At 34.0% G+C, this 20,464-nt stretch overlaps 1 protein-coding gene across 1 annotated transcript in view; it reads left to right on the forward strand.

Moving 5' to 3' along the window:
* Positions 1-20,464, forward strand: part of Atrnl1 (attractin like 1) — a 746,572-nt gene that overhangs the window by 131,147 nt on the left and 594,961 nt on the right. The window contains exon 10 of the mRNA XM_076834523.1: positions 5,737-5,891. Within this exon, the coding sequence (XP_076690638.1) occupies positions 5,737-5,891 (155 nt within the window). The remainder of the gene's footprint in view (positions 1-5,736; positions 5,892-20,464) is intronic.

Raw genomic sequence — 20,464 nt, forward strand, 5'->3', positions numbered from 1 at the left:
GTGCGATGTCTTTGGGTGGCCTATTCCGTGATGCCACAGTGTGGCGTGCGGTGCTGCAATGGGCAGCTGCCTCCCGATGAGTTTGGTTATCATTTTGTCCCCTGGTGGAGATTACCACGAGGGAAGGGCTATGGTGGTGGTTACAATGTCCCAAGATAAAGACAGTTTGGGTGAAGTCGCCTATTGGTGGATAGGGAACTGTAGCACCATGTTCCTCTCTGAGCGGGTAGTGCGGGTGTTCCAGTCTTGGCCCATTTTATTTATTTTTTACATGCCTCATGTTCTTTTATTGCTCTATTTCTTTGCTGTTTTTTTTGCATTAAGGAAATTATTTAGAAGTTTAACATTTTAATTTTTAAAAAGCTTCTTTTCTAGTATTGGTTGTAGGGCTTACCATATATGTTTTTTTAATCCATCAGAATATACTTCAAGTTTATATTAACTTTATTCTAGTGAGAGATAGAGATACTACTTTTGTAGGAGTTTATTCTTTCTTCCATCTTCCTTGGTGGTATTGTTGTTATATATATAACATGAATACATGTTACAAACTCAACTATGTATTGTGACTTATCTTTTAAAGAAGCTAAAAATACAAAGAAAAACAAGTATATATTTAAAGGTTTTTTTTAATGTCAACTATAAACAGAAATGATGAGTTTGGTTATCTTTTACCATATAATCAGTAGGTTTGCATAAGGGTTTACAGTTTCTAATGGTGGACAGAGAGAGAATAGGGAGAGGGGTAGATTGTGATGTGAGAATATAGAAGTATTAGATTATAGGACGAGTGAAAGGGAAATCATTGTTATTGAATAATTTTGTGTAGTAGTTTTTTTTTCTTTTTTTCTGTGTGTATGTGTGTGCTGTGGATTGAACCTAGAACCTCGTGTATTCAAAGTATACTATCTTGAGGTATCCTCAGGTCTTGGTATTATTTCTTTACTTCAGAGGAGCTTTTATTCAGTTTATCTCTTTGTGAAATATATTTCTATATCTTTTAGTCCCCAACAATCCAATTATGTATGTATTTTCTTATATAAATTGCTTTTCAAATTTATTAGAAAAAGACAGTTGGAGAAATATTCATTTGTAATTTGGTTTATAGTTGCCTTAGCTAGCATTCTAGGTTTGAATAATTATAAGACTGAATAAACTTCATTTTGTATCTTGTAAGGTTGATCTACCAACAAATTTGTTAGTTTTTGTCAATATGGCAGTGTCTTTATTTTTTAGTCACATTTGAAAGACACTTTTGTGTATGTGAGATTCTTGGTTGACATTTTTTTTTTAATTCAGTACTTTGAATATGTCATTCCATTGTTTTCAGGCCTTTATTGTTTCTGATTAGAAGTCAGCTGTTGCCAGGCATGGTGGAGCATGCCTCTAATCCCAGTGGCTTAGGAGGCTGATGCAGGAGGATGGTGAGTTCAAACCCAGCCTCAGCAAAAGAAAGGCTAAGCACCTCAGTGAGACCTTGTCTCTAAATAATACAAATTAGGGCTGGGGATATGGTTCAGTGGTTGAGTGCCCCTGAGTTCAATCACCAGTAACACCCACCGCCAGCAAAAAAGAAAAAAAAAAAAAAAAAAAGTCAGCTGTTCATCTCATTAGGGTTCCCTTGTGTGCATAGTCAGTTTTCTCTGCTGATTTCAGGAATTTTCTCTTACAACATTTTACCATTATGTATTTGAGTATGGATTTTTATGTCTTTTCTTTCCTACTTGGAGTTTGCTTAGTTTCTTGAATGTGTGGATTAATGTTTTTCATGAAATTTTGAAGTTGTCAGCCATTATTATTTTTTAAATTTTTTTGTTAACATGTATTGATTGTATATTAATGAAGTTCCATGTGATATTCCAGAATATGCATACAGCATAGTGCATACAGCATAGATCAAATACAGCCTTTTCCCACGTCCAAACTTCTAGTAATCATTGTTTTCTACTCAGCTCAACTTTTTTTTTTAAACTTTACACACGAGAGATACTGACACTTCTCTTTATGTGTCTGACTTATTTCACTTAACGTAATATTCTCTACTTCCATTCATTTTGCTGTAAATGACAGGATTTTATTCTTCTTTATGGATGAATAATACTTAATTGTGTGTATATACCAAGTTTCCTTTATCTGTTCATTCACTGATGGCTATGAGGGTGATTCCATATCTTAGCTATTGTAACTGGAGTTGCAATAAATATGGGCTTGCAGATATTGCTTAGCTATGTTGATTTCATGTCCTTTCTGTATATATGGAGAGGTGAAATAAACCAAAAATAGATCTACTATCATATAGTAGATCTATTTTTAGTTTTTTGGAGCCTCCATACTGTTCTCCATAATGGTCATACTCACTTACATTCCTACTAACAGTGGTTGAGAATTTCTTTTTCTGCACATCCTTGCCAGCATTTGTTATGCTTTGTTTTGAAAATAACAACAATAACAACAACAAAACTTTTCAACTTTCTTCTCCCTTTCCTCTGTATTGGTATTCCCATCAGAACAGTGTACTTAATGGTGTTCTACATTTTTTAGAGGTTCTGTTCATTTTCTTCTTCTCTGTTCCTATATTGTACAATCTATTGATCTATCTTCAAATTTACTGATTCATCTGCCTGCTGATGGGAGTGTCAATCACTCCTCTAATAAAATTTTCAATTTCAATTATTATATTTTGCAGTTCAAAAATTTCCATTTTTTCTCAATTTTGACATAATATACTTTATATTTATAAGACATTGTCATATTTTTATTCTTTAAACACTGTTTTATTTACCTGTAAGAGCTTATTTCTAATAAGTACTTTGAAGTTTTCAAATGCAATTTGTCTTGCTTACTTTTCCTTTACTATTATGGGTCACACTTTTCTGTTTCTTTGTATGTCATAATTTTTCCTGAAAACCAGGTATTTTAGATAATTTATAGTAGTCACACTGGAACCTAATTCCTTTGCCTTTTCCAGGACCACTGCTATTTAATTTATTAAGTCATTTGGATGGACTCTTGTAGTGAAATTTGTTTCCTCCTCCATGTGCATATTCCAATGTTCCTCAGACTGTGTGGAGACACACTTTCACCCTCGGATGATAGTAATTTCAGCAAGGCTCTATTTTTTTTCTCAAAGCTCTCTAAAGCTCTGCTTCTGTTGATATCACATCCAGCTTTTAGCCTCCACCAATTGCTGACTGATTGTTCTATTGTTTTTAGCAAGGCTGTGGGACTTAAAAAGCTTAATAGAATTCAATTTGAGAACTTTATAGGGTTGTGTTGGAGGTCTGTTCTGACCATAGGAGGGCTTTTATTAGCTGTCCCTTCCCCTGGTTCTCTCTGTTAAACTTCCGTCTGGTTTGCAGTTTAGCTCACTGTCCTTGTGAAGCTAATACTAGTCTTAATTGCATATAAGCAAAATCTCCATTGTTTTTGAGTCTGCAATTAGTCTTTGAGTTTTTCCATCCTCTATTTTAAATGAAGTCAATTCCTTTAGGAGAGCTTTAGAGTTCCTTATCTTCTTAGTGTGCTTCTCTTCCTAAGCAAAACCTGTGTGCTGAAACTCTGGGGTTGTAGGTAGGTGAACCTAGTGGCCTGGTTCCCATTTCATAGTATCACTCACTGCTTCACGTGCAGGCAGTTACATGGGGATTGTGGCCTGTGGTATTCTAAGCTTGTCTTGTCTGGCTTTGAACCTCTGCCTTTTCAGTGAGGTAGGATAAACATTATTGTTCTTGGCCTGCTGTGCCTAGTGGGTAGCTAGCACCTATGAATCCAGCCTGGGTAGGGTAAGAGTATCCAGATTTTTCATGCTTTTTCCTGCAGTAGAGCTTCTGTAACCCAGAGCTGGAGGGCATGAAAAATGCTGGTAGCCTAATACACTCTGTAAGATATAATTGGCTTGGACTAGAAGCTAAGGAGTGAAGGAGCTTTTTGTTTTTCCTTTTTGGGGTAGAAATTCTGTCATTCTGAACTGACTCTGTGTGGCCTAGGGTGAGGAGGAGGGCAAGTAATGGAGTATGTAATGGATTTGTTGCCATACACTGTTAATATTCTTACCAAAATTTAGTAGCAGTTCTTGAATAAAAATTCTTTAATTATTACTCTTTTACTTAAAATTTTCTGAGATCTTACATTTATATATATATACATGTAACTAGTAATATATATACACACACACACACGTAACTAGTGTTAGCTTTAGCTTCTATGAATATATAATATATATTATACATATATATGTATAATATATATTAAAACTAACTACTAACTATAGTTCTTTCCCCTGGGAAGGTGTTTGAGAAAAGCCTCCTATTGTCATTCTGAAAGTCACCCTTACATTTTTTTAAAAATTTTTAAAAAATTGTTGATAGACCTTTATTTTATTTATTTCTTTATATGTGGTGCTGAGAATCGAACCCAGTGCCTCACACATGCTAGGCAAGTGTGCTACCGCTGAGCTACAGCCCCAGCCCCACCCTTATATTTTAAAGCATTAAAATAGCATTATAATCCACAATTTTAGAGATACTACTTATATAGTACTAACTATATATACTATACATATTTGTTTGTGCCAGGTGTTTATTCATGGTAGTTATAAAATATTAATTCTTATTATCATTTGCCTATATTATATATTCATTCAGAGAAATTATAATTGTGAGCATATATTCATAGTACTTTCAATTACATTTTAATTAAAAAACCTGAATATTTACCATTTCTCTAAAATGCATTGTAATTTTTAATTTTTAGGTACACACAAAAGTGTAGATGTGTACCAAAATAATCTTGAGCAAAAGAACCCGCACACAAATGAGTATAATATATGTGTTCCATTTGTGTAATGTACAAAAACAGCAAAGCAAATCTATGCTCTTAGAATTGGAATAGTAGTAATGTTTGGTTTCATTTTTTTTTTTATCTAGGTGCTGATTACTTAGTTGTGTTCATCTTGTGAAAGTTCACTGAATCTTAGACTTACGATATCTGCACTTTTGTGCATGTTATATTTAAATAAAAAGTTTATTTAGGGGTCCATATGAGTTCTATAATTTCAACCAAATAGAATTTTTAGTAAGCTTACTATGGTTAACTTTTTACTTATTTTAGTATTTGAAAGCAATGATGTTTTGCATGTAAGTGAAATAAGTGAAACCCAGAGAATCAAGGGTCATACATTTTCTCTCATGTGGAAGCTAGAAAGAATAAATAAATAATAAAAGGGATATCATGAAATTAGAAAGGAGATCAGTAGTATAGAGAATGGGGGTCAGGGAGAGGGAGGAGGGAAGGGAAAGGGGGGTTACTGGGGAATGAAATTGACCAAATTATGTTATGTGCATGTACATATCACAATGTACATATCACAATGAATCCCACTATTATGTATAGTAATAATGCACCAATAAAAATTTTTAAAAATTATGATGTTTTGGGCCTCTAAAGAAGACTTGTTTCCTACCTTTATAAATGAAAAGATAATTCAAAAACGAATTGAGTTTTAACAATTCTGTTTGATACTTGTTTGAAAAGCATTTTATGATACTGAGAATATTCAATTTTTAAAAAAAAATATTGAAGCTTAAGTGGTCATTTATAAATGGTTAAGAAAGCCTTGTTTTTTCCACAATTCCAGGAAAAATTCTATATGCAAATTCAACCCTTTATATAATTTATATATATAATCAGGGAGGTCTCTTTATCTTTTGTAATACATTTTTAAATTTTATTCTGTAGGACTATTTTGAAAGAAAGTGGGTTTGCCAGATATCTTCATTCAGCTGTTCTTATCAATGGAGCTATGCTTATTTTTGGAGGAAATACCCATAATGACACTTCCTTGAGTAACGGTGCAAAATGTTTTTCTGCCGATTTCCTGGCATATGACATAGGTATGTATCTGTTAGGATTGTATAAAGTAGGAAATATCAGAAAATTTTCCCATAAATATTCTCAAATACATTTGACAGCATGTTTATATGTCATTTTAGAGGTAAATTCAGTGATAGATTATGAATGGCATTCTCTCTAATTGCAGCATATTAGTATTGGTGTAGAGCCAAGGAAACAGAAGTAGTGGAGTGAGTTAGTGGTGGATACAGAAAATAGTGAAATCCAGCTTTGAATGTCCTTTTTGAAGGCTTTTATATATTTAATGTATCCCTCCCTATGTGAGTACTGTATCAGTCTATTGTGTTTATTATTATATTAATTTTGATAATGGATAGATATGGAATGCTGTCAAATTATGTAAATTTCAAATAGTAGGAATTCATACATTTTAGATTTAGTAGGAATGAGAAAAACTGAATTTATATTAAATATTCCAGATACTAAAACTAGGAATCTGATAGAACTAGAGAAAGGAGTATGGAGAAGGTACAGCTGAAGAAGTAAGATTATGAGACAAAATGAAAATGTATAACAAACCTCGGAATAGAAGAACTAAATAAGGTTTCCCCCCAGAGATTCAGAAATAAAGTACATTTATATTTTTCACTTAATTTAAATTATGCTACTGTCCTGTTGATTTCTGAATATTTAAATGTATTCATTTATTGAAATATGAAATTTAGCTATCCAGGAGCTCATTGTAATGACATCATTCCTGTGTATTATATTATTGAGAAAATGTAGCTGATATTTAAAATATATTTAGCATTACTTAAGAGAACCTTCTAGGATGGCATAATGTAGTATACCAAATTGAGAATATCAGGAAACATTTTGATAAATAAAAATAAAGGAGACCAAAAAAATAGCACATTGAATAGGTGCTAGAAATATACATTTGCTCTTAAGCATAGTCTGCTTTGATAAATTATTTCAAGTGGCAGCATATGAAGAAATTGTGACTCTTAATTAGGCACATTGATATTTGTTGTGTTGTAAATTTGTTTTGTAGGAAATTACCAGTAATAAAATTAAGTATATAAAACTGTGAGCATTGGTCTGTGATTAATCATTTGATCCTAAATAATTAAATCTTTTCCTTTTTTTTTTTCTTTTTTGGAGTGGTACTGGGAATTGACCCCAGGACGTTATGCATGTTAGGCAAGTGTGCCACCACTGAGCTAAGTTCCCAGCTCTTTTTATATTATTTTGAGGTAGGAAGGATCTCACTAAACTGTCAGTGCTTGCCTCAAACTTGTTATCCTCCTATATCAGCTTCTGGGATAACTGGGATTATAGGTGCATACCAGCATGCTTGGATAACCTTAACCTTTTTGAAATAATAATTTGACATGGTGACTAATGATGAACATGAGACTGTCTCAGCATTTAGAAGCCTCATAAATTAGTATCTGGCATCCAGCAAAGCGGTTCAGATGAATCACTGAATCCAGGCTGGCAGTGACCTTGTTATGGTTTATTCTTGACATACTGAGGCTTTCAGTATACTATTCTGGCAATGGTAATGAGATAGATTATTTTTCTGGAGGAAGATTAAAACTTTATTTATTTGTTCATTCATTTTTCTTCTAGGGGAAAATATTAGGAAAAGTTTAGAATGTTGTTATTGTTAAAAATCCACCCAGTAGGACTTCGAACTTGTAAAAGATTTTTTAAGGAGCTTCCACACAGTGTCTCTACTTTGATAAAGTATTTAATATTGAGCTACTTGGTAGCTGACATATTGGGGATTTATTTTTATTTCTTTTATATTGTTGAAGATTATATCTTAGGTCTTATGTGTCAAAAAATCTTACTAAGGTAAAAAAATATTAGAGGGTTTTGTTTCATAAAAGAGAGGAAGAAAGAGGTTACATTATCATTATTCTAATTAGTACTGTTTTTATTAAATTCCTTGTTAGCAGAGTGTGAGATACTATGCCAAGAGAATTATATACAGAAATCTGTAATATTTCTAACCATGTAACAAGATGTTATTGTCCTCAGAATATTAAACAGACAAGAGTAACAGAAACTTATCTGAAATTATATAGGTTTTAAGTGATGGATTAGCCTTTTGTAACTCCTGAAACTTGTGCTAGTCTTCCTATTCAACTACACCATGCTTATTGATTTGGTCCATTGTATGTTTTAAATTCCACATATATTATCAGATACTCTATATTTAGTAATGTTTGATTTTTAATGCTATAGATAGAAGAAAATATCAATTTTATTTTTTAAACAAACTGTTCAGACAAGAGGAAGGACGGCATATTTTAAACAGTTTTATATTTTAACATAGGATTTTTTTTTGGCCCTAAGCTAATAATATTGACAACCAAAACTCAAAAGGCAGCCATGTAATTCAACATAGAGTGAAAGTTTTTTTAATCTTATTTGATGATTTGTATATATTTCCCAGTAAACTTCCCCCATATAGTTTGTGTTTATCTTCCTAGGATGGTAGCACCCAGTGTTGGGAATATTTTCTTGAGAAAATTATTTTTCATACATTAGAAAATGTCTTTCACAATAATTATTTTCCTTATGGAGTAGGTTTTGTGGAAATGGATAAGAAGCATCACAAAGTGAACCAAATAGAAAATGGATCTGTTTTGAAAAAATATGTTGCTTATTTTTCTCTTCAGTATGGTATGCTAGAACTTTTTAGTATATTTAACTGTAATGCACCTGATGACTTAGTGGCTTGCATTGTTATATGATTTTTAAATGAATAGGAATATTTGTGCCAATTCTAATTTTTCTGCTCTAAAATGTACAGTTTCAACTTTAGGACTCTAATCAGTTATATACTATTAGTATCATTAATCTTTAAGATATGACCTTGCCTTCACCGTTCTCATTTTATTATGCATGATAGATGTAGAGGGTATATGTTAGTGATTTTCAGACATGTCTATGCCCAGGCATTTCTGTGAAAGTTGTTGGGAAATAAACACCTGAACTATATAATCAGATTCTTTGATATTAGGTCCTGGACATCTATTTTCAAAAAGTAACTGAAATACAGCTAATAATAGAATCAGAGCTAGTAAATAAGTCTGAATCAACTGTAACATATAGCACAATACATACTTAAACGTTCTTGTTTGTAAATCTAGCATGAAGTCAAATTTTAGAATATGAAAAAGATATTCATTTTTGTTGTTATTGTTGGTATTATTATTGCTTTCAGAAAGCCACCAAGATACTCATTTTTAAGATTAAAGAGATCTTTTTACTAAAGATAGTCTTCTATTCAGAATTCAGATAGAATTCTAAACAAGATGAAAAATAGCTTATTAATCATATTTTTCTTTAGGAAGATAATACAAGATAACAGAAACATGAAAATATAATTTCCTGAGTTAGATTATTTCAGATTCAGGCAAGGATAAGATTTGTATGAGAAATATATCTTGCAGAAAGAAGACTAGCTGACACTTCAAATCAGATTGAATTAATAATGGCGTTTAAAAATAAATTTCCTGAACATGAAGGTTTTACTTATGATATTAATTTCTTGGTAGATGATTATTTAAAAACAAAGTTAATAAAAGCTGAAAAGTAATTCTGTATGTGAAGGAATATAATTTTAATTGGTAATTCAGAATAATGTATGCTTAGCCATTTTATAAAATAGTGCAGTCATAGTTCCATGTACCCTTAAAACTCAATTCATTTATGAAGCATAGCATACATGATTTTGTATGAACCCTATAGTGTGACATGTATGTAGGTATATAGAATGGATACAGTTTTGTAAGGCATATAATTTCATAGCAAAATCATATTCAAATTAAATTATCAATTTTTAGAATAATCCAACAAAATGATCAAATTTCCAGCTTGCTTACTCTTTATGTTTATAATTATTTTTGTTTTTTGAAGGTTATTGTATTAGTTTCTCTTTCTGTTGATATTTCTCTATGCATTTATGAGTTTTTAGGACTCTTCCTTGATTGAAATTGGTTGTCAGTTGCCTGACCACTAAAATAATTTTGTATTATTTTAGGAAAACCCTTAAAATCATTTACACATTTTTTTTCTCCCCCTGAAGTAGCCAACCACTGACTATTTTAAGCTGTATCCTTTGTTCAAGGTGTTATTTTTTTCCCTCTGGGTAGTAGCTTTTTTTTTTTTTTTTTAAACCAAGCCAATAATTTTTTAAAAAGAATGATTTTTCATTTTGACAAAGGGGACAACTATCTGCGTAAGGTTTTATATAGTGCTTGGTACTTTACACATGCTTTATAATGTAATTCTTAACTATCTAGCATGTGTATTATTGAATTCAATTCATAGAGAAGACAGTGTCATTTACCATGGTTAAATCCAAAGTCATGTAGGTCATAAGGTGGCATATTCAGAATATGAAGTGAAGTCTAAATTCAAAGTGTTCAAAATGTGTGTATGAGGATTTGAATTTGGTGTCAACATACCTTATATACAAACAAAGATATGAAAAATTGTGGTATGTATGTATATTAAGAATTGTAATGCGGGCTGGGGATGTGGCTCAAGCGGTAGCGCGCTCGCCTGGCATGCGTGTGGCCCGGGTTCGATCCTCAGCACCACATACAAACAAAGATGTTGTGTCTGCCGAAAACTAAAAAAAAAATAAGCATTAAAAAATTCTCTCCCTCTCTCTCTCTCTCTCTCTTTCACTCTCAAAAAAAAAAAAAAGAATTGTAATGCAAAAAAAGTACATGTATAATGGCATAATTTGATGTGAACATACTTTATATTCAGAGTTACGAAAACTTGTGCTATAAATAGGTAATAATGAGTGTAATGCATTCCACTATTGTCATGTATGTAAAAAATAAAAAAATAGATTAACTCAAAGTGTTTTGAGCCTACCACTATACTATGATGTTAGTTTTGGAGATCTAACAGGAAAATTTTGAATGATCTTTTAATTGGGATAAGGACATATAGTATTTATTAATAGAATGAAAAACTCAAAAATATTTTTTATCAGTATATTTAACATCCATTTGGATTTTATTATGCCTGCTCCCTCCCACAAAATAGAAATAATGATCAAGGTAGAAAAATCAAGGAGAAAGAAATTAATAATAAACAATGAATCTCTTTTTTAAAAAATATTTATTTATTTATTTTTGTTGTAGTTGGACACAATATCTTTATTTATTTTTATGTGGTGATGAGGCTCGAACCCAGGGTGCGCATTTGCTAGGTGAGTGCTCTACTGCTGAGCCACAACCCCAGCCTCTGAACAATGAATTTCTATCTTTAACAAATCTCTAAGCATTTTTAGAGATTGGTTGGGAAACAAAAAATTTATAAAGATTTTTGAAAGAAAACATACACTGAAAGGGAATTTTTAAAAGGTTTTAATAAAACCCCTGGAGGGGAAAAGGCCGGGGAATATAGTAGTGTATTCAAACTCAAATATTTCAAATATAATATTAGTAAATAGAGTCCAACATGTTGCAAAAGTATAATAAACTGTGACCAAGTAGAATTTATTCTAGGGATTCAGTTATTATTTATTTTCAGGAAACTTACAATTATAATTTTTATATCAAGGCTATTGAACCCAACAGGAAATATCATTGTCTTTTAAAACACTGTAAACTGATTTCAGTTAGGATTGGGAGTCAAATAGTATTGCCAACCTTTCCTGCCAGAGAGTAGGAAAATTGTTGAATGTTTATTGAATGAAAGCCAGGGAAAAAAATCCTGAGGGGATGCTATAAGTATTTATGAGATATCCTAGGGGACATTGTGCACATTTAGAATGTTGAAAGAAGTTTTGACCTACAGGAGAAGATAAATAAAATCTTAGTGAAGTACCATCATTTAAGGGACAATGGAAAAAAACTTTGGGCAATATTCAGAAAGTTTACTCTTCTATTCCAAAGAGTTGAAATCGTTAATATTTTTTTATATCCATTTCATTTTAAGTACAAGAGTTTGAAATATTAGCGTTTTAGACTCATGTGCATAAAATCTGTTTTATGTGCTATACAATATTGATTTATGAACTGGCATTTAAAATGGAATATTAACAATTTTCAAGGTTTTTCTGTAGAGCATAACAAATGCATATTTTTATGGAAAGACATGAGAATTTGTAGAAAAATTAGGCAATCAATATGAGTTTTCTATCTGTATTATTTTATGTTCAATTGCTAAGTCTGGCTGGGCACAATTCAGGAGCCACTTGTCAAAAGAAACTAACTTTATTTTTAGAACCACACACGCCAAACAAAACAGCTCCTCAGCAAAAAACCCCCAGAGCCCAACTGCCACCACCGGCTTCCACAAGCCACACACCCCAACCCAGCCTCTTCCTCCCACAATCCTCCTGCTCTTGAGGCCGATTGGCTGGGTCGCATGGGCGGAGCCAAAAAAGTCCCCCAATGAGCAGCTCCGTGGTCTGAAAGGGCAGGGAAACAGCCCAATGAGCATCACCACAGAGGAGCCAATCAGCTAGATGTTGCTGGGGCCACTGTGAGCCATTCATCAGCTGGCAGTCTGAAAGTTTGCTGGAGCCCCTTCAGCTGTGGCTCTCAACATCTCCCCCTCTCTGTTTAAACAACAAGCATGTGGCTTAGGGACCGTGCCTGCCTTAGGTTGTCCAATAGTACATATGGTCCTTACCCATTATCTTAGGTTGGTACCATTGTAATTGGATCTTACCCGTCACTGACTACTGGTCCAGTATACAGCCACACCTGTGTGGAGGTCTTTGTACCAGCGGGGGCGGGGGTGAGGTTCTTTGCCTCACCTCTGTTGGCCCCCAAATTTTAGCTGAACGATCATGACAAGCAGAAGGGAGGAAGATACACCAAGCCAATTGACGGCTCCTTTTGGAAAAATTGTACCACCGATGACATCATCAGCAAAAATACCCCAACACTACCACAAGTCGCTGCACTAACAGATAGTTTACAATGCATACAGGTGAGTTCACAATGCATACAAGTGATACATAGTTTAGGCAAGTTCTGTAAGCAGTTCAGTGATGGCTATTGCAGAAGCTGTAGATTAGTTTTATCTTTGTCTTCATGCACTGGGATGAAGATAGGAATTCTGGCAATAATGACTAAAGAAAAAATTATGTAAATTCCAGAAGGCACCAAAAGAAAACAATTTCTTTTTTCTTTTTTTTTTAAATATTTATTTACTTATTTTTTAAGTTTTCAGTGGATACAACATCTTTGTTTGTATGTGGTGCTGAGGATCGAACACGGGCTGCACGCATGCCAGGCGAGCGAGCTACCGCTTGAGCCACATCCCCAGCCCGAAAACAATTTTCTTAACAATTTACATTGTCTTCACTGGCACTGGGATGAAGATAGGAATTCTGGCAATAATGGCTAATGAAAAAATTATGTAACATTCCAGAAGGCATTAAAAGAAAACAATTTTCTTAATAATTTACATTATCTTTAAGAGAATTATTAAATATAATGAAAAGGAAAGGTGAAAGTAAACAAACAGATCTGTTAACCTCCTTTTTTGTTCACATTTTAAAACAATCCTCAACAGCTGTTTACCCAATTTAAATTAAACCATTTAAATCACGTGAGTAAAAAAAAATTATTTGGATCCATTTTTTCATGAGCCTCATCATATATGACATATGGACATACGTACATTCAAACATATAACACAAAACACAAGTGTGCACACATAATACATACGACACATAATAGTAAAGGCCTTATAACTTTTTACAGGTGAAATCTCCATTGCAATGTTTAAAAATTCTATAGTCAAAAAATAGAACTGATCAGCAAAACATTAACCTAGGTCTGTATGAGCTCAAAAAACAAAATAGAACTTCATGATATGGGAAAGGGCAATAATAAAATAGATATTGAAAAAAGCATTCTGGTTCTGTCACAGATGTAAGAATAACCAAACTGGAGTTCTGGATATCAGCTGTTAGGGATTTGAGCCAAATCATCTTCTTTTTGGTCTGTAGAAATCGCTTTAATTAATCTGTCTGGAATCCAGATCAGCTGCTGTTCTCCCTGTGGAAACACATAAACAGTCCCCCGACTCCAGGCAATCACTGGGTCAGGACCTTAGTTAATCTCTCTGGAATCCAAATCGGCTGCTGTTCTCCCTGTGGAAACACAGAAACAGTCCCCCGACTCCAGACAATTACTGGGTCAGGACCTTTCCATTGTCCTGTTAGAATATCCTTCCAAAGTACCTTGGGCTTATATACATTTTTTGGACACATATGCCTTTCCGCAGCACTAAGCCCTGATGAATCCAAATTTAAAAAGTTTAGAGTAAAAAGGGATATTTTAAGTTTATCTTTGGGGAATATATACCCCTTCCCAATTCCTTCTTTTTGCTTTAATAAGTACATTTTAATAGTTTGATGAGCTCTTTCAACTATGCCTTGTCCCTGTGGATTGTATGGGATTCCTGTTATATGAGTAATGCCAAATGATGAGCAAAGTTGTTTAAAAGAGGTAGAAGTATAACCAGGGGCATTATCTGTTTTAAACTGTTTTGGAACGCCCACAGTGGCAAAATTTTGTAAGCAATGAGCTATAACATCTTTAGTTTTTTCTCCAGCATGAAGGGAGCCCATCAAAAATCCAGAAGAAGTATCAACTGTAACATGTAAATATTTTAATTTTCCAAATTCTGGAAAGTGTGTGACGTCCATCTGCCAAATATGGTTAGGTATCAATCCTCTAGGATTGATTCCAAGATTAACTTGTGGTAAAAAGGTCACACAATTTTGACATTGTTTTATTATTTGTCTAGCTTGTTCCTTAGTTATTTTAAAACGCTTTTGTAAAGTATTAGCATTGACACCATGAAAATTTATAGCTTCTTCTAGTGTAGAGAAAATATGTATGTCATGTGTAGTGTTATCTGCTAAATCATTGCCCAAACTAAGGGCTCCAGGCAATCCTGTATGTGCCCTGATATGTCCTATAAAGAATGGATCTTTTCTGTCCCAGATTAGACTTTGTATAGTGGAAAGCAAAAAGAAAACAGTAGAGGAAGGGGAAATCCTACCAGCATCTTCAAGGGATACTATAGCATTAACTATATACTGACTAACAGAAAATAAATTAAATACAGAATTTTTAAACATCACAAAAGCCTGTAATACTGCCTTAAGCTCTACCTTTTGAGCTGATTGTTTGGGTACTAAAAATGTAAAAGTTTGATAAGGTGTAACTATTGCTGCTGTACCATTATTTGATCCATCAGTGAATATATTTGGAGCATTCCCGATAGGTGTTTTTCTTGTCATTTTTGGAAAAGTTACAGGATGCGATGACCAAAAAGACAATAAAGGATTAATATCTGAGTTTCAACTTGAGTTCTTTTTGTAATTGTGGCCAGCCTCATGGGTAAATAGTTCTGATGATATAGTATTATTTGTTGAAATTTGGTTTTGAGAGAATAGTAACCCTGATTTTTTTTGATCATATATATCTATATCTATCTATCTTATATATTTATAGTTTGTAAACTGATACCTTGTAGCATAGAATTTAGGGAAAAATCTTTATTCCAGAGAATATGTTTTATTTATTTATTTTCTGTGGCTTTTCTGTAGGTATGAAATGGTATTTCTGTCCATTTTCATGATGTTACTAACTATATAGAATTTACTGTAGTTTGTTTAGCCTTGAATTGAGTATGCAGTGAGATTAATAATGTAGGAGACTTCATAATGTAAGTATGGGAATAGACTACATATCAACAAGTTAAATTAATTTAACATTGATTTTTAAGACATTTAATTTTTAACCAAACATAAAACTGGCATATTTACATTTCCTCCTGTTATCAGAGCAGAATGGATTCCCCATATGGCCATAACTATAAGATGAGGGAGTGGTACTGGTGCAGAAATGGTGGATGACATGGAGCTTGGATTACTTGCTTATGTAGATTGCTTGTGCCCTGTGGTCTTGATCATACTTGATCTTGGATACTATGTCCACCTTGAGTTTTTATTTGTGTCAGAGCCAACTCATGATGAAAAACTCCGAACAATGGTCATTTGATTATCTGAGGCCAGGCATTCTGTCTCTTCCAGAGTCCAGTAGATGAATAGAGGTGTATAATTTTCTACTCCAAATGGCATGGTTTTTGACATGTTTGTAGTCTGTATGGTGACATTTTCACTGGGTCTTGTCATAAATTTCACTTGCTACCTTTTCCAGCAGTAACATTTCCAATAGCTGGAGTGACTACTGGGTCATATGTCCCTAGCTATAGCATTGCTTGCAGTGTAGCCTGGACCTTCAGCAGTGCTCTTGTCCTCCATTGCCATCTAGTCAGAGCTGATAGTCCTATGCTGTCTTCCAATGTGGGGATTGGAATAGTATAAGAGTAGAATATGATGCCTTTTTAGAACTCAAAGAGAATCTGGGTATAGAGGCAGGTACTTATAGTCCTGGCACTTGAGAATCTGAGTGGGAAGATCACTTGAGTTCAAGAGTTCAAACTCAGCCTAGGCAACATAAAGATAATTTTAAAAAGACTGAAAAAGAAAAACAAAAGTTACACAGAACTCAAAGAGGCCTGCCAGATGGTTTGTTTCCTTCTTTGTAAGTGGAGTTGTGAGATAAAATAGTTTGAGTTTTAATTCACATGAGATGGTTCAGAATGTTCTTGACCACTGGACCCCTAAGTAGTTCACCAATATGGAAAGTCTCTGAATATTTTTAGGTTTTAATCTTCTACCCCTTGAAGCATGTATGTCTTAAATTCTCCCTTGCATTAGTTATTCTTGCTCACCTGGTCCCAAATAGTATGTTGTCACAAATGTATAGACTGGTACAGTATTTTGTAAGTTATTCAGTTGGATATCTTTGTTATGACAAAAGGAGAGAGACATAATATTATTCTGAGGCAAAATTGTGAATTATAATATTTTCTATGTGAACTTTCAAACTGTTATCAACTCTTGTTTTATAATAAGTTTAGCAACTCATTTGACAGTTCAATGGCTGTGTTAGTCAGGTCTAACAAATATATGTATCTTGTGTGGTGCCTGCACTTTAGGCTATTACTTGGTAGTGGGCAATTGTTATCCTTTAAACTTTGTTTTTTTTTTTCACGGCCCAGACCAATTATGTAAATGGAAACTCGATAGTTTTTGTCCTGGTGCATTCTTTAGGTTCATTAAGCTGATATTAATTTCTGTCACCCACTCTTTCTGGAATGTAATATTTTAAAATTTATTACATTGCCTCAGGTATAGCACTTCCAGCAGTTTCCATTGTGATAACCAAGGACCATTTGCCAAGCATATGTATTTCAATGACTATTCAGGGACTGAAGACATGACTCCTGGGTGAATCTATGCCCCAGTAGACCCACTTTGAGCTAGACCTTTTCCCAGATGCTATTTATTTCCTTATGTTCATGTATCCCTGCTATACAGAGAGGCAGTGATAGCATTTAATATTTCTCATAGTCAGTATTGATTCAGACCTGTATTCAACAGTACTTGAAATGTTTGCATTTGCATTGTCTTTCCCTCTAGGATTCGATTACCCAGTGAAATTACTCTAGGTGATTCGAGGAAGAACTTGGGGATTTTCATATACACTTGCAGTGGTATAGGAGGATCCTATCTCCTGGGTCCCAGAACTTTATAATTATTAGTTCTGGTTTTCAGAAATGGCTCAAGTCCAGAAACTGAGTGATGAGTTGTGACTTTTTTCGTAGCATCTGCCATTAATGTCCCGATAATTCATCCTTCATTTTTTTTGATTATGTAAGTTAGGTAATGCTCTTCTTGGCTGCACATGTATTTTCCTTCTAGGGATGCTGTGTTTTGTTAAACATCTGTATAATTCTGTTGGTTCCCTTGCCTGATACTTTGTTTGACTTGTTACTCATTATGGTAATTATCCTGTACTTGGATTGGATTCCAGTGGTTAAGTATCTCTAGTTGGCTTCCATTGTCCTGTGTCTCTATCATTCCATATATTTCATATATTGTCCATAGTTTCTTCTACCATCAGCTTTATCCTATGAAGTAGTCATTACATTCTTAGTGAGGCTGGCTAGTGGCTCTTTCACCATCACATTCTTCATGGCTTTGGTAAATGGCATACCTTCTGGCTTTTTTTTTTTGTAGATACAATGACCTGTTAGCTTTTCTGGCACTCAATGGTATATTCATTCCAGCATGTTTACATCCATAGATTTTTAAAAATTCCTTGCTATGGCATTTCTGGCATTTTGACTTTACTTGGCATCGGCCATATTTCCCCAAATTTCTAGATTCATCCTAACAGTAAATTCACACCATCTCTTGGGCATTCTTGTTGGAGGGGTAAATCCTGCGTCTTGGGAGAGTACTTTCAAATCAATAAATTCACTCTAATTCAATAATATGGTTCTAGCCACCTTGGCCAAACTCCCCTCTGCACTTGTTACCTTGTGTATTCCCTTAGCTCCTACCAATATATGCTTTCTGGGTCTTATAGATCCTTTGAGGTTTAGTATCTTTCTTTCCATAGCTGTCCTAACTCTGGATGAGTTAGGCTGATACCTCATACAAGCTAGACCCAGTGGTTAGTAGGGGAAGTGTGAGCAGATTCTGAGCTAGGGCACAGGTCTTCCTGGAAAGAAGCCTCTGCAATGTGTTCAAGCAAAGGGTGAAGGCTTTTAGGAAGATAGGATGATGTACTTCTATAGCTTCAGATGATTTAGGAAATTTTGGGAATTCAAAATTTGACAAGATTTTCACAGGTAACAATTCAGATGTTCTCATTCCATGTATCAGTTCTTTTTCTTCAGGGCCTTGACCTTCGAATAACAGACCTTCTAATTGGCAGACCTTCCATAACTGGTAGTCTCTTTATATGATACTAAGAAGACCCTCTGTCTTTCTTAGCCTTTCATTAAGTGGGGCTAAGCAGTGGGCCTGCAATTTTAGTATCATAATAGTTACAGTTTTCCTCATACTTAAAAAAAATCTACTGAACTCTTTATTGAAATATTATACACATTCAGAAAAAAACATATATTGTCCATAGTCAGGTAGATGAACTTTTATAAAGTCAATGGCATCAAGGCAATTACTACTTAGATAAGGCAATTACTAACTACATGCCACAATCCCTCTCTGCTCCCAATTTGAAAAAGTCTTTTGACTTTTATCACCATCAAATAATGTTGCCTTATTTTATTCTTTTATGGCTCTTATGTATACAATATTACATAATTTTTCAAATTTAACTGGAGGCATTATAATTATACATAATAATGGGATATGTTATGACATATTTGTACGTGCACATAATACAAATTTGGTCAATTTTATTTTATTTTTTTCCTGTAAGCCTTGAATTTTTTTAGCTTTATTGATTTTATTTTTTTAAATACATGACAGCAGAATGCATTACATATATTACATATATAGAGTACAATTTTTCATATCTTTGGTCAATTTGGTCCATTTTATTTCCTGATACCTCCCTTTTTCCTCTCCTCCTTCCTTTTACACTTCTCTTATTCCTGTAGTTTTCAAAGATATATTACTAAATATCTGGAGTATTCCTTTCCATTCTAAGTTATTATTCTTAATCTGCTACTGGTTTAAGTTTGAGCAATTGAATGATTGGCCTCTGTGTTAATAAGGCTGTCTGTGCTCTACCTATCACCAGTAATGGATTGTTCTTTGCTAGTCTGGTAATACGTGATCTAGTTTCTAAATTCCATCTTACTACTTACTTTTTTGTACCACTCCTGGGCCCAGTCATAGTTTGGGTTTTCTGGGAAGCAGACTCTGGGATAAGAGTGTAGTATTCATGATGTTCATTAGAATATCCTAAGAATCAATGGCTTTGAGAGAGCTGAGGGGATTAAACAGAATTAGACAAAGGCAAAAGTTGAGTTGTGGTCCTGAGCAGATAACCTTAACCCCTCAAGGATCTCTGGAGGTAAAGTTGGTGATCAGAGCTATCCCATGTTGTGCTGAAACAGCCAAGGCTTTATACCCCTATATTGATCAGACATTGCACGTGGATCATTTTTGGTAGAGTGTGACTAAGTGAAGTGGGCCTCTGCTACTGAGGCAGTTTCTGAAATAACATACAACTGATATCTATTCACTGGTCCCTGATGATGATCTGAGCAGCACATATCCACGTCTACCACAAATACTTGAAGTTCAGAAGATTTACTCTGAATAATTTATTTTTTTGGAAATAGAATCTGTAATGTCCCCCCACAAAGCTGATATGTTGAAGGCATGGTCCCATGCAACAAGGTTCAGAGCTGGGATTTATAGGCAATGATTGAATCATGTGGGCTCTGACCTCATCAGATAGATGGAGTTGGATCTAGTTAGAGGGATTAGGTCACTGGTGATGTGACTGGAAGAGTTTGTCTTCTTCATAGCCAGTCCCTTGCTCTTTCCCTCGCTCCCTCTCTCTTCACCATAATGTTTTGCCACACTTCATGCTCAGATCAGTGGAGTTGGGTGATCATGAACTGAAATCTCTGAAACTGTGAGCCAAAATAAACTTTTACTTCTTTAAGTTGTTTTGTTGGGTAAAAGGCAGATTTGTGGGCTGACAACACT

This window comes from Callospermophilus lateralis, chromosome 15 (genome assembly GCF_048772815.1).
Source record: "Callospermophilus lateralis isolate mCalLat2 chromosome 15, mCalLat2.hap1, whole genome shotgun sequence".
NCBI classification, from domain to species: domain Eukaryota; kingdom Metazoa; phylum Chordata; class Mammalia; order Rodentia; family Sciuridae; genus Callospermophilus; species Callospermophilus lateralis.